The 14,247-nt window shown below is 32.2% G+C and overlaps 1 protein-coding gene and 1 long non-coding RNA gene across 2 annotated transcripts; one reads left to right on the top strand and one right to left on the bottom strand.

The window, feature by feature from the left end:
* The first annotated feature begins 969 nt into the window (after positions 1-969).
* LOC137572676 (mitochondrial pyruvate carrier 2) lies at positions 970-1,973 on the top strand. The gene is made up of 4 exons (XM_068284438.1): positions 970-1,184; positions 1,258-1,298; positions 1,428-1,735; positions 1,889-1,973. The coding sequence occupies exons 1-3, from the start codon at positions 1,079-1,081 to the stop codon at positions 1,650-1,652; spliced, it is 372 nt and encodes a 123-aa protein (XP_068140539.1). The 5' UTR covers positions 970-1,078; the 3' UTR covers positions 1,653-1,735; positions 1,889-1,973.
* Positions 1,377-13,852, bottom strand: LOC137572677 (uncharacterized). Its single transcript, XR_011031726.1, has 2 exons — positions 12,610-13,852; positions 1,377-2,490 (listed from the first exon to the last, which is right to left on the bottom strand). It is a non-coding gene; the product is annotated as an uncharacterized lncRNA (long non-coding RNA).
* Positions 13,853-14,247: the final 395 nt, after the last annotated feature.

Raw genomic sequence — 14,247 nt, 5'->3', positions numbered from 1 at the left:
TAGTAATGGGTAAAACGAGGTTTGTATAATCCTGAAAATTTCTCTTGCCTTAAATGTTTAAGGCGAAAAAAATTGGAAGTAAAAATTCGAATTTCTGCCAATGAACGAAAATATAACATACCAATTGATTGTATGTTTGTAAATTTTTGAAAATTTTCTGAACAAATATATTTGTAGGCCAATAGTTTCGCACGTTCGTAATATTGTCATATACTTACTAGTTATTTTTTTGACAATCGTTAAAAAATGTATCTGTTTGCAAACAATTTCTATTGAAAGAATATATGTAGATATTTTTGGTCTGGCTAAAGTCAATTCGTTTTCAAAGCTGAATGTAAATTTTATTTAAAGAATATGGTCGGCTATATTAGTTGGGTGTAAATTTTTCAAAACACACGAATTTCTCGAGAATACTTTAAATTTAAAATACAAAAGCGCAACTGTCACTTTTGAGTTAATGACAACATTTTCGATCTCTCTTATTCTTAGACAATTTTAAAACAATTTGCTAAGCTCGCTTCTTCTTTTGCTGCTGTGAAATAGAATATTGTAAATTTCTAAAACCAGAGCCAGAAATATATCCAAGTAAACATTAATTTCAAAATCCAGAATAGGTTAATCCAGTACTGTTGGTCGATGATAAGAAAAATGATTATTATTATTATTATTATGAGTATGGGGGATATAGTTGTAAACTATCAACCTAACTAATTACAAGCACTGGCAACTAAGGCCTTCGGCTTAGACTAAAAACTACATCCATACACTATCCTGGGATTTGAACCCGGATCCTCCTTGTTCAGTTGCCCGATTGACTGGGTCACTTAGACAACTCATCTACCAAGGACTGTGAAGAAAAATTAATATAACTTTATGAATTGAAAAATTTGTGTGTTTTGAGAATAACTCCTCCGCTTAGACAAGAGAATGGAGTAAGAGCAGTCTTTGCTTTCTCCGTCATCAAATTTTTAAGTCCCTTTGGAAAAAAATGTTGGAAAAATTATAACCCGTATACCAAACACATGGCACTTATGTGACAATCTAAGGAAAGCAACCAAAAAAATAAGAGATCACAAACATGTCGAAGAATCCGGGAATATTATCCAAAGTGTATAAAGGAGTTATAAGTTCAGTTGATAGATTTGTGCCTGGACTTGTAAGACCACTTTGGGAATCGCCAGCGGGTAGGTAAAACTCTATCAAGAGCACTCAATTTGTTTTCCTAGAGTATATAATTTCATCTCGAATTTTTTCAAGGACCACGTACCGTGTTCTTTTGGGCACCTATGTTCAAATGGGTAAGGTTATAAAAAGTTTCCAGTATTAGTCATCAGATATAAATAAACGGTTAAATATAACTATAAACAATTTATGGATTAGTTTTTTAATGTCAAATTGAATTTATTAATATTTGTACATCTTTTTAGGGTCTCGTCTTAGCTGGATTGGGTGACTCTTTAAGTCGTCCACCTCAAAATATATCGTTAAATCAATGCTGTGCGTTGGCTGCCACTGGAATGATTTGGTCTCGTTACTCACTTGTAATAAAACCAAAAAATTATAGTTTACTTGCGGTTAACTTAGCTGTGGCAATGATTCAACTATATTTGATCTTCAAGCATTTAAATTGGCGTGCACAAAATGCCATATAATGCTGTCTACAAGCATCCAAATTATTCCATTAGGATGGAAGATGACTAGTAGAACGATTGAAAAAGAAAAAATTCCAAAAATGGTAATCGGTTTCCTTTTTTTTTTTTTGCTGTGCCGCTGTGAAGCTTTACAAAACTTTTATTTCATTTTTTCGTTTTTTTTTTTCTAATGTTTTTGATATTTATCATATTGAAATTCTTAAATTAAGCCTCTTATTTCACTTTTTTTGATTTAGATGTTCACAAATTGAAATTAGAGGCATTGGCTTGGGCATGTGACTGAAAATAAAAGTTGAATAAACTATATAAACTAAATTACAATCAGCTTGAGGAATTTTGTTCATTTCGGCTAGGATAGTGCGCACAAACTTTGCTCTGATTGGTCGTCCTGTCGCTAGTCGGGCAAGTGTCCTGCCAATGCGACGCTTGCAAAAAGAAAGAAAAATTCCCATAATCATCGTTCGTATCCAATTCGGAAGCACCAGTTGGTTTTTTTTTGTTTTTTTGGCTGGGTCGTGCCAGCAATGCAGTTGGTAAACCTCTCATTCACACGTACAACTACATACATACAGTAGATATTTTGCTGGGCCAACAGGCGTATGCTTAATATTTCTCATGCGCATGTGAGCCAAGCAAGAAATAGTTGCCATATGCGTTGCAATTTGTTGAAAGAAGTTTACGAAATGCATTGGCTTCTTAGTCTCCTCCTTGTCATCTTGCCCAACTGGTTGCACTGCTCTACTACCATTGGTTGGTCAGGCCAAATAGGCAGAATGTTGCAGTTACTACTCCTCAATTGGCCAACGAGGCTTTCTTTTTCATCGCATTTTTTTGCAGTCTGCAATGATAAGAAGAGAAAAACGAAACAATTGAGTTATATATACAATACAATCTTTATATGGCTTAAGAGGCAAACCTTAATATATTTGACGTAAATAGTAAATGTTAAAAAATTTGACATAGTTTTGTTAATTTGTTTCATATTTTAGTTTTTGAAACAATTCAAAGGAGGTTTAATCTCCTTATTACCATTTCGTAGAGATAATATCTTTCCTACATCGTTCAACTATGATCAACAATACAAAAAAAACACTTCGAAACTATCTTTCCGAGGACTCTCAAAGTAAACATAACAACATCTTAACAAATTTCAGTACACAAAATTTTAAGATTCTACTTTTTTTATTAAATTCTTTTATATCCTAGCCTCATTTTAAAATGTGAACTTTTAATCTAGGCAAATCTTATCTAAATCTAACAAAGCATTAAAATCGAATGACTGGTTTATGTACCCATCTCATAAATTTCCTTATCTTAAAGAGAATTTTCTATTTATTTGAAAATCTTTCTACTAATTCTAATTCATATTTTAGACCACAGATGCCGCTAATTGGTGTCACATCGGTTGCTATTTAGATATATCAGTTGGGTTTTTTTAAGACTCTCATCTATCCATCAAGTTTTATAATTTAGAATTTCGATTAATATGCCTTCGTGTAGAATATGAAATCTTATAGAGACTTATTGATTACGTATAAAATCAATATACTCTTCATAAGGATGCTGTAAAGATCTGTATCATTATTATTCTAAGTTTTTAGTAATAACTTTAAGCTAGGCTTAAACGCATCATTAAGATGTTAACTATTCATTCAGATATTAATAATATCAACATAAATGTATAAAACTTGTCTAAAAATGTATTATAAAAAGTCTTTTCCAAATAGAGTAATATCTAATCGCGTTTTAAAATAATAATAACTGTTATTTAAAATTAAGAAAAATTTCATTTTGCTTTATTTTGATGTGATTGTTATTAATATTATTTTGAGTTAAGTTATGATAGATTTTCTTCTATTTACTTTTGTCCCACTGTGCCTATATAGTTCTAAGTGCTTTCGAGTTAAATGGTCTTTCTGGTCTACTGTGTTGAGGGTGAAAAAAGTGGGCCTCTGCCAAGATGATAGGTTGCCAAAATCTTGCCTTTTTTCTCACGCTCGCTTCCAAAAAGTAAAAAAAAAAAAAAAAATACGGAAAAAATCGAATAACGGCAATGAACTTTATATGTATTACGTAATGCAGCAAAATTCTTGGCAACCAGAGGGATTCCCCCGAGAAACCTAAAATATACCCATTTCCTCTTATACCGATTCTATACAAATAAAATGTAATTACCATAGCCACCTTAGTTCTTAAGGCATAAACAGAAAATTGGAAGCTGGGCCATATATGTACGTACGTACATACATATATATAATTTATGTTCCCATGGAGTTTTGCCAATAAGTTTTCCCCTGCCAGACAAACCGTCTGATCGTCAGCACTTAGTGACTACTCTTCGTCTTGGCCAGAAAGTAAGAGACAGAGATAGAGAGAGAAAGAGAGAAAGATGCAGGGGGCTATTTAAATTAACTGAGGTCAGTTTTGTGGGAAGAAACTGTGCCATTGAACGGCTGCCAATTTCAAATAAAATTTCAATTTCCAGACAATTTGCTTACGCATGTGTTAATTATGAGCATAAACGAAGAAAGAGGTGAAACATTTGGCCTTAATTGCCCATAGAACAGGCCTGACAATTTGATTTATACGGTTATTGGGAAAGTGTATTGCATCGAAAAATAATATCTATTTTGACCAACGAGTTATTTAACTCTGAAAATTCAATAAAATTTGATACGGCTGAATCCATGTTTTTACTTTTTGTTTTTACAAAAAGTTCAATATACTTACTCTAATGAAAATCCTAAAATTCGAGTAAATTATTGAAAGAGAATTTCCTAATACAATGGCAAAATTGACCTTAAAAGTATGCAATAATTGGCCCAAAAATGTGCCTTTGGAAACATTTAAAGAAATCGTCAAATGTATTGTGAATAATAAATAAATAAAATAATTAAATCTGCTAAGCAAACTTTGTTTATTGAGACTTATTAAAAATGTAAAATTTTGTTGTAAACTATAAATACTTTTTCAGTAGATTGCATACTTTAAGGGACAAACTTCTTCAGATCTGCCTACAAAATATATGGAAATAACCAAACTTCAATGAAAATAAGTTCATTACTTTGCAGATTCATTATTATTATAACTTTTTAATTCTGTGGCTTTGTCTCCATGAAAGATGCCATAAGGAAAGAGATATAATGAAAGACGATCAAAACAATGTTTGATTAAAAATTAAAAAAAAAAAATTAATCAATTTGTTGCTGCATGATCTCATGATCTTAATCTGACATCATGCATTAAATATGTCGTATAATACAAAATTTTTACCTATTACTATAGAGTCTCATAAATATCTATTTATGAATAAATAATTTTTTCATTTTCTCACCCAAACCACGGCCATAAAATGCAAAAAAAAAAAAAAAACATTTTTAATGTGTGAAAATTAAAATTGTTAAGATTATTAAATAGATTAATGTATAGGGTTTTATATACATATATAATAGGTATGTCTTTATATATAAGTAGCTTTCACGGACAACGCAAAAACTACGAAAAATCGTTTGACGTTTCGCCTTTTGGCTGCGCTCGGGCGTTTGAAAATTTTCATTTGGCTTTTATTTATTTGTTCTAGAAGCGGCTTTCGGCTATTCAGTCTTTGTTGATTTTTTCGAACACTTTTTTTTTGGGTTTTTATTTATTTATTGTATTTTTTTTTTTTTTTCGTTCATTTGCCCATTATACCTTGCTATTTTCGGACACACTTGACGCTGGTCCCCGAAGATCGACAAGCAGAAAAAATTGCGCAGAACTGTCGCCTGCCCTTATGTACAAGACATATATCTACAAAATATATATATACACCATGTACATATATGCATATAAATAGTATTTAGATCGGTCCTACATATATATGTATATATGTATGGGTATATGTAAGTCTTTTTTGACTAGCGTCTTTCGATGACGCGCAATTGACGCGGGCAAAGACGCGTTGAAAGCGTCGCCGCTGCGTCTATTTTTGTATTACAGATACAGATACGTCTGAAGATACAGACACAAATACAGATACAAATGCATCTGCTTTTGTATATTTTGTTTTCCATCTATTTCAGTTTTTTTTTTCATTTTCAAAGAAACAAGCGACTAAAAACTCTGTTCTCTTTCGATTCTATTCTATAGGGCGTATTGTAATTAGTTTTTAAGTTTTTCTTTTCTCTTAATTAGAATGTTTCACTTAATTTGTTTGCGCAAAAACCTTGAGACTAAATTAAGTGCGAAACATTTTCTTAGAAGGTTGCAAATAAGTAAATAAACTAAAGTTTCAGAAATGCTTGAAATCATTAATAACAGAATATAAAGCGACGATTTGTGAGGGCTCTCCTATGATCAATATAAATGTCTTTTAACATTTCATCCACATTAAAAAACTACATACAAATTATGAAACTGTTAATTCATTTTCAATATAATATTTCCTCATGTTATTACCAACAAATCTCTTTGAGTTTAATGTTGTTTTTCTTGAACATTAGCTGAGAATTGAAGATAACTTAAGATAAATATATGTAGCTTAACTTAATGTTAAGTTAATTTTATAAGTTCATTTATAAAATGCAATCAAACAAATAGGAAAAAACAAGCAAATTTTAAACTTTAATTATAAACTTAAAGTTTTACTTTACAATTGTTTACCTTTGTTATTCTGAAGGCCAAAATATTGACTATTATCCTTATGATTGAAAGATCACTGTTTAGGAAAGATATTTTTTCGGATCTTTTAAATTTTATGAAGTTGATTTAAAATATATGGAGGAATGTCTAAGTTTTATTTTCTTATTTATCACTTTTTATCTTTTTCTTTTTATCACAGAATAATATTTTCGTGGTGGATTTTAAAATTTGAGATTAACCTTTTACTTATAATTGATTTTTGAAATGATATTAATTAAAAAATTGGTATTAGGAATTAATTATTTTCTTATCACACAAATCAGCGAACTTTCCCTGATGAAACTTTGATGAAAACTGAAATGTCAATCAAAAAAACCGCCGAAAGAAAATTGTAAAAGAAAAAACATAAAATCAAAAACTGAAAGGAAATTGGCAAACAAAACTTTGAATATTAACTGGCTGCCAAAAAAGTACAACAAAAGCAAAACAAAAAAAATAAATACAAAAAAAAAAAAAAAAAAAAAACAACCGGCAAAAATGTTTGAATATTGGCCAATAAATTTTTACAAGACATTCAACCCCAGGAATGAAGCGGCCTTGCCAAAGGCCAATCAAACCGGGCAAAACGTGATGATAAACACATAATCATTAAATTAATAATGATAATTGGACACCTGTTGGAATGTCTGGCCAATAGAGCCCCCTCACCCACTCCTTCTCTCTCTCACTCTCTCTCTCTGTTAATCACTCTCTGTTTTGACCAATAAACAATCGACAATGTTGATGACGTCAAATTTCTTATTTGTTTCATTGGGTGCGTCAGCAATTAAAAATCATAATGAGAGTGCCAAGAGGTGGCGCCTCCACAATCGGTTGCCAGAATAGCAAAAAGGCCGATGCCACGCGACCCAGCCGGGGGCCCCTCCCATTGCCAACCCCATCCCGAATTCCACAGGATGCGTTGCCAACTTTTTGAGAAAAGTTGGCAAGCAATTCCAATCTGGCTGCGTTTGTTTATTATATGTTTATGCTTGGCTCATGCGATGACAGAGAGGAGACCAGTGAGTGCAGACCTTCCAGGCAAGTCTATAGGGGATGGGAGTGTGGAGGGGATGCTGGCACCGAGAGGTGCGTGTCTTTACTATGTGTGCCAAGAAACCAAAGGCCCGAGAGATTGAGATGAAAATGGAGGTAGAGAGTAAGAGTATTTGATGTTAAGGAAATGAATTGAAGACTAAGAAAATTCAAAGAGCAGCAATGAAAAATTGAATTTTCTAATACCCTAACAAGTTTGACTAAGAAATTTGCTATTAAACTAAAGATGTCTGCAAAGACGTTTATAATAATTATATACAAACCTAAACCTAAAACTTACGTTTCGAGTTCTAAAACTAGATATTTGCTTTTTAATTTTTCTTAGTTAGTTCTACAGACTAAATACTTAAGTGATTCTTAAAACAGACGTTTGTCGCAGTATATGATGACTATTTTATTCTCATTAGTGAGACTTCTTCATAAACCAAAGTTGTGTATCAATTTAAGGATTACAAATAGGAAGGTTGAAATCAGTCTTTAAAGATAAAAGTTTGATAAAACTTTTTTACTCTTCTGTATCTTATATCCATCAGTAATTCAGCTTAAATTTAGTTAGTTACTAACTATAGAGTAGCTAGGAGAGTACCATCTTTCTTAGGTGCTACATATATATATCAAAATTGTTGTATTCTTTTACAATATTTTGATCTCAAGACATATATGTTTTGCTGCATTAGACTTTTAGGCGCTGCCACAATGCAGCTAAAGACAACTCAAAACAAATAAGAGAGGGAGAGAGAGACGGAGAGATAGATAAAAAGAACGAAAAAAAACTCTTTGCCTCACATTAAGTATACGCGGCATGGGCATGGGACAAAAGTTGCCTGCCATGCATAACAAATAAATAACAAGGCGGCTGGCGGGACTGGACCATCGGCATCATCATTATAGAGAAGAAAGAAAAGGAAGCTGTATATATGTATATGTAAAGCTATTCCCATCAAAGGCTCGCCGGCACTAATAAGTTTTCGAGCACAAAATGAAAATGAAAAATCGTTTGTGCATTTTTATAAGTGCAAAAATATGCAAATCGAGTAAATCATTACTGCAAATACTGGACGACAAAAGGGGCAGATAAAGTTTTCTACCAATTTCTATATGTATTTTTTTTATTCTTTCTCCACCACTGAGACAGAAGGCAGAGCGAGATGAGGAAATAATAATTTGGCGATTTATTTGTTTGTTTGTTTTATATGCCATGTCTAGCTAGGTCTAGGCAAAAGAAATAACGAAAGAAAAATTATGGTTTTTGACTGAATTTGGCGGCCGAATATAATTTAACTTGACAGTGGCCAAAAGGATGATGATGATGAGGGCAAACAAGAGGGAAATAAAAACTTGAGGCACAAAGAAAAATAGTTTAAAGACAAATTGATGGCATTTTGAAAAAGATATTTTGACATTAAAACATAATTTTTTAATTGCATTCAAAACTAGAATGTTGCAGACTATTTAAACAATTGAAACAGATTTGTCACCACTTTCGAAAATATCTTAGATAATCAGAAGTGCGATTCGACTCTTTAGTCAAATGTTAGGAAAATTAATGGTTTTAAACGATCTTTAAAGCCTAAATTGGTTTTCTTTACAGCTGTTACCACAAGATAACTAATCATTTGTACCTCAAGCCCCTTAGAAATTGAAATAAAAATGTCATTCTACTAGGAAGAACCATTCAGGAACAGCCTGGCGCCACATAAATAATGTAAGAATGCACCAAACACCAAAATGACAAGAGATGTTGAAAGCTACAGCCTATGAGGGCGTTCCTACTTAACCGAAAGCCAAAAAAGCCATTCAACATACTTTCAAATACTAAATTCACACAGAATATAAGGAATTTATAGGCCGGCTCAGAGAAGATATGTTAAAGGCAGCACCCTCAAAACGCAGAGCAACAGACTCAGACATAGGCACACATCTTCTCATCTTTGCATTATCCTTTTAACCTTCAGCTCATCCTTTTTGTTGGCTTGTGGTTCATTTTGAATGGAGCTGGGGAAGGCATTTAGTCATTGCGTATGGGTCATGGTTCAATGCACAGACAACGTGGCTTTTGTTTGGGTTTCTTTCCATCCAGACACAACATTTGAAAATTATAGTAAAAATATGGCAAACATTATTATTGAGCAAAACGAAACGAGAAAAAAAAGTAAAATCACATCTTACATAGAAACATTAAGTCAATTCATTTTTTTTTTTTTTTTTGAAGGCTTTCTATTTGCTTTGTGCCGCCATAAAATTTTTGGAAATTTCAGATGTTTTCCTAATGCCTTTTAAATTTATGATCTCGGTCAAAAAGTACAACTACAAAAGTTGTTCAAAAATTAGTTTGCTACAGGCAAGAGGGTGAGAGGTACCCTGAGAGGTAGTTGGGTAATAATTTACGAGCCATTAAAACAATTAAAAATCTTTGTTCCTTTCTTGAGTTAATTGGCCAAAAAACTAAAAGAGACTACTTCCCCTTCTACAATAAGTTAAAGGAAAACTTTCGTTCAACGAAATGTGTATACTCTTACGAATTCTGTGTAAATAACCTTCAGCTCATAATAATAAATAAATCTGCTTTTATGAAAGGTTTTTGGACTTTATAAGTTAGCGAAGTTGAAAGTCTTTCTATCAAGTTTTACTTTAGAAACTATAAACTTTTAGCTATTCCAACAAGATCTGAACAACACTTACAAGAATTACAAAATATTCGATTAAATAAATGAGAATAATTATTCATTTTTATTTAAAAATCTAATCAATTCAAAACGTATAGAGTGATCTTCTCTCTCTATTCCCTTTGTTCAATGTATTGATTGAATATTTATTTCTATATAATTGAAATTTGTTCGTATTTTTATTACCTTCAATTGCTGTGATATGGTAGTCTGAACATTAGAAATTTACATGAAGATTTATGTTACTTAAACATTGCTTTACTGATCGTGTGGTATTCATTGCACAACCTCAGAAGCTGACCACCTTGTTCGCCATAAAGTGAATTTAGTATTATAAAAACTTAAAGATTTACAATTACAATTCACTTTACTATCCATGAAAGAGAGAATTTTCTTTGGTTAATGCACTTTCTGAATACAAATATGCATATATCCATATGAATATACTTATTCATATTTTTCCAGAAGGTATAAACATAAGATAAGGTTCTTAAAATAAAGCCAAATTTTATAAAACTTGTCGAAACCCGATTCCTTCATTGAGATCATCATCTTCTTTACTTAGAAATGTTTATAACATTTTTTGCAAGAGCATCAACATTAACACCAAATTTAATTGCTCGCATTTCAAGCATTGCTTAATGTTTTCACATTTATTTTCGCTTCTCCTCTTTGATTTGTTTTTTTCGTGTTTGTGTTTGTTGTCTTTTGGCGCTGAAAAGGAATTTTTTTTGTTGACACCAACAATGTTTCGGACATCCTGGCAAATAATTCTTTATCCTAGCAATTTTTCCTTTTACATTTTTTCAGGAAATTGGCAAAGGCCATTGTGTCCTTTCCTCTTGACTGGCTGCATATGTCCATGGTCAGTTTCCTTTTTCTTTCTTTCATTTAATCGCGTTTCTTTTTTCTATTTTTGTGAGTTTTTTTTTTTATCAGTTTTGCATTTGAACACGAACGGCTTGTAAGATTTATGGGGACCAGCATTGATTCTATTGATGGGCCAAAGAGAGATACAAATATCTCTGTGTATATATATTTTTTATTTAAAATAAATTAAAGTTGCCTGCCAATGCGCCAGGCAATTAAAACTAATTGATTTGCCTAAGAGAAATGTCCAAGACTAACAAAGAAAGAAACAAACAAAACTTTGTCATTTAAGATAAATTAATCTGCAGAATTGAGATAAGAAAAAATGTATTTAAAAGTTAAATGATTTATATAAGTACCCATTGATAAGAAAGATGAATTGAAAAATAAATTTTGAAATATTTTATTTATCTTTAAACAGACATTCACAATTCGCAATCTCGATCTTAAATGAATGCTCTCTTGTTCCATGCATATACATACGTTACAGTGAATTTTTAATAAGTTGGTTTTTATTTTTTAAATTTTTAAGTAAATTATGGTTTTTTTCGAATAGATATTAAATTTCATCAAAGGGTAAAGATCCAAATTATTTTAGATCAAGTTTTTTTGTTGGTAAATAAGAACAAAGTCGATGGATTTTAGTCCCCAGATATGACCCAGATTTGACCACTCTTTGATGGCATAAAATATTGACCTTCAACAGTATGTGAGTTTAATTTTTAAGGTAATCTTTTCGAAGTATATTAAAAAATTCACAAACCTTTTTTAGCGATTTTTTAAACCTATGAGGCTTTCATTTCAATTCAGGATTTTAAGACATTTTTTTAATGAAAAAATTAAGTGTTTAAATAAAGAAAGAAGAATGTTTTTTTAAAGGCCAAAGCCCAAGCGACCAAGCTTTAGCGACTTAGCTTTAGCGACTTAATTTAGGACACATATTACAATGACGTATACAAAAAAAAAGTCTGATTGAAATCACGTTCTTAGGGTTTCCATCTTGATGATAGGTTGTAGCCTATATTAACCAAATTCAAGAAGATTTATCCATAACAATTAATTTATTTCATTTACAACTGAGTACTCAAAATAAAAAAAAAAAAAAAACAGAATTTTTTTCTAAATTGAGTTGTTTGAAACGAATTCTTTAAGGTCAAGGTCATTCAAATGCATTGAAATTTGGATAGAGAAGTTTTTCAATTAGAAAACATAGGATATATATTTAGAAAAACATGTATCAACATTAATTTCTTTAATAAATAATATAGATTTAGTTCCATTTTTCAAATATTTTTGTATTTCATAAGGTTTCTCAATCTTTCTAGACGCGGAGTCGTAAACATCTTCAAAGGTCTAACTAGTTCTATAATATTTTCAGCAAGGTTATAAAAATTCAAATTTCTATCTAAACAGAAAGCATTAAATTATATAAATATATTTGGAGGCATTTAAGTTAAAATATATATTATTTTACCGATTTTACCTATAATTGAGTTGTATTTATCCAACTCAATAACACATAACTGGTAGAAAATCTATATATAAAAAAATTCATTTTATTTTCATTTCCCCATTCTGTTTATGTAGACATTTTGTTTATTATTAAAATTAAACTACATAATGTTTTGTTAGGAACTCTCAAGTTATCACTTAATGCGTATACAATTTCTGTTTAATTTATTTAATTTTTTAATTTTATGACTTACCAGTTTATAACACTTTTCCTCACTGCTGTTTTAACGGGTTGCATTTGCCTTCCATTCACTTGATTGTTGATTTAGTTGAACAAAAAATCAACTCGCGCCGATTGTGTATATAATTGTTGAATTTACGTTGAAACTAAATTGTCTACAAGTGCTTAGAATTAACACATGTATAGTATTGTAATTTATAGTGTGTTATTTAGATTATATTTAAATTTATATAACTTGTTTGCTAAATTGTTTTAAGCATTCTCAGTTATATATTTGTTTTTGATAATATTGCACTAAAAAGTTCTCATTGTTGGTTAATATTTTTGCGTAATATAAGTGATAGATATATATTTATATTGTGTATTATATTGGTTATTAGTTTCGATTATAATTGTAATTGATTTGATTAAGCACTATTAATTGTGTATTAATTAATTTCGTGGAGTTTTTATTTTTATTTTTATTTGATGCTGATCCTTTGAGGTTTGCCTAGCATGTGTCCAGTTGGTTCCAAAGCCAGAGAGTTTCCTCAACATTCTTGGCAGCTCACGTGGGGTCGGTTTGTGAGTGACCCAAACACGCACACTCACACACACACACACACACAATACACACACAGTATACAGCACACACACAACACAAAAATGGCCACTTGTTGTTGTTGATTTGCAGTTGAAATACGTTTTGTTTGTTTGTATAAAAGTTTTTTGCTGTATAATCGAGACGAACGTATCCTTCAGTTGATGTTAGTTGACTGCCAAGCTCCACTGTTTCCTGTTGCGTGTGACTGTCCCTGTGTGTTAGTGTGTGTGTGTATGTGTGTACGTTTAGCTGTCAATTGGTTTGATCTTGGCTCGCCATTTCTTTGACTTGGCTAATCAAACCAGAGTTGTTGGCCAAGAAAATTTTTGGTGTCCTGGCTGCGTTGTTGGACCTCTTCACCACCTCAAAATGATGTTGAAGTTGTTGTTTCTCTTTCTGTTGTTGTTGTTGTTGTTGCTGTTGCTGCTGTTACTGTTGGCTGGCCACTTTTCTTGGCTGGCTATGCGTCGCTCAAACTCAATTGCCAATCTGCTCGAAAAATGTAAAGAGCTTGCGGTAATGCGAAAAGAGGGGGGTGGGGTTTAGAGTTAGTGGCCAACCCGGACCCGGACACCCGGTCCGGTCCGGCTAACCGGTGACGGTTGCCAGCCTTTTGTTGGCTCCAAACACCAGACGCTACCAGTTTCTTGGCCAACTGACTGACGACTGCTCGTTTGTGCTGCCAAAAAGCGAACCAGAAGCCCTCGAAACGAAATTTGTCGTCGTCGTTGTCGTTGTCCGTCGTCGCTCCTCTGCTGGCACAACCATCGCCATAGTCATAGCCATAGCCACTGCTGCTGATGTTTCTGCTTTTTGTGTCGTCATCGTTTTGCCAGCCATTTCCCCCACCTTCACGATATGCTCATCTTTTGCTCCTCCTCCTCCTACTTCTCCACTTGTTATTTCTCCCCTTCATTGCAATTCCAACTGGCTGAGCTCCAATGTAGATCCCCCATTCTTCTCCTTTACATGGGCCAACATCCCCTTCCACTTCCACATGCACGACTCGTCTGTCGCTTCGTGTTCAATTCGTTTGCTAAGAGAGAATTTTCGCTTTGCTCTCTGTTA

This window comes from Drosophila tropicalis, unplaced genomic scaffold, assembly GCF_018151085.1.
Source record: "Drosophila tropicalis isolate 14030-0801.00 unplaced genomic scaffold, ASM1815108v1 contig_393, whole genome shotgun sequence".
Lineage (NCBI taxonomy): Eukaryota > Metazoa > Arthropoda > Insecta > Diptera > Drosophilidae > Drosophila > Drosophila tropicalis.
The sequence above is the reverse complement of the archived record's forward strand: the minus strand, read 5'-3'. Positions and strand labels throughout refer to the sequence as shown.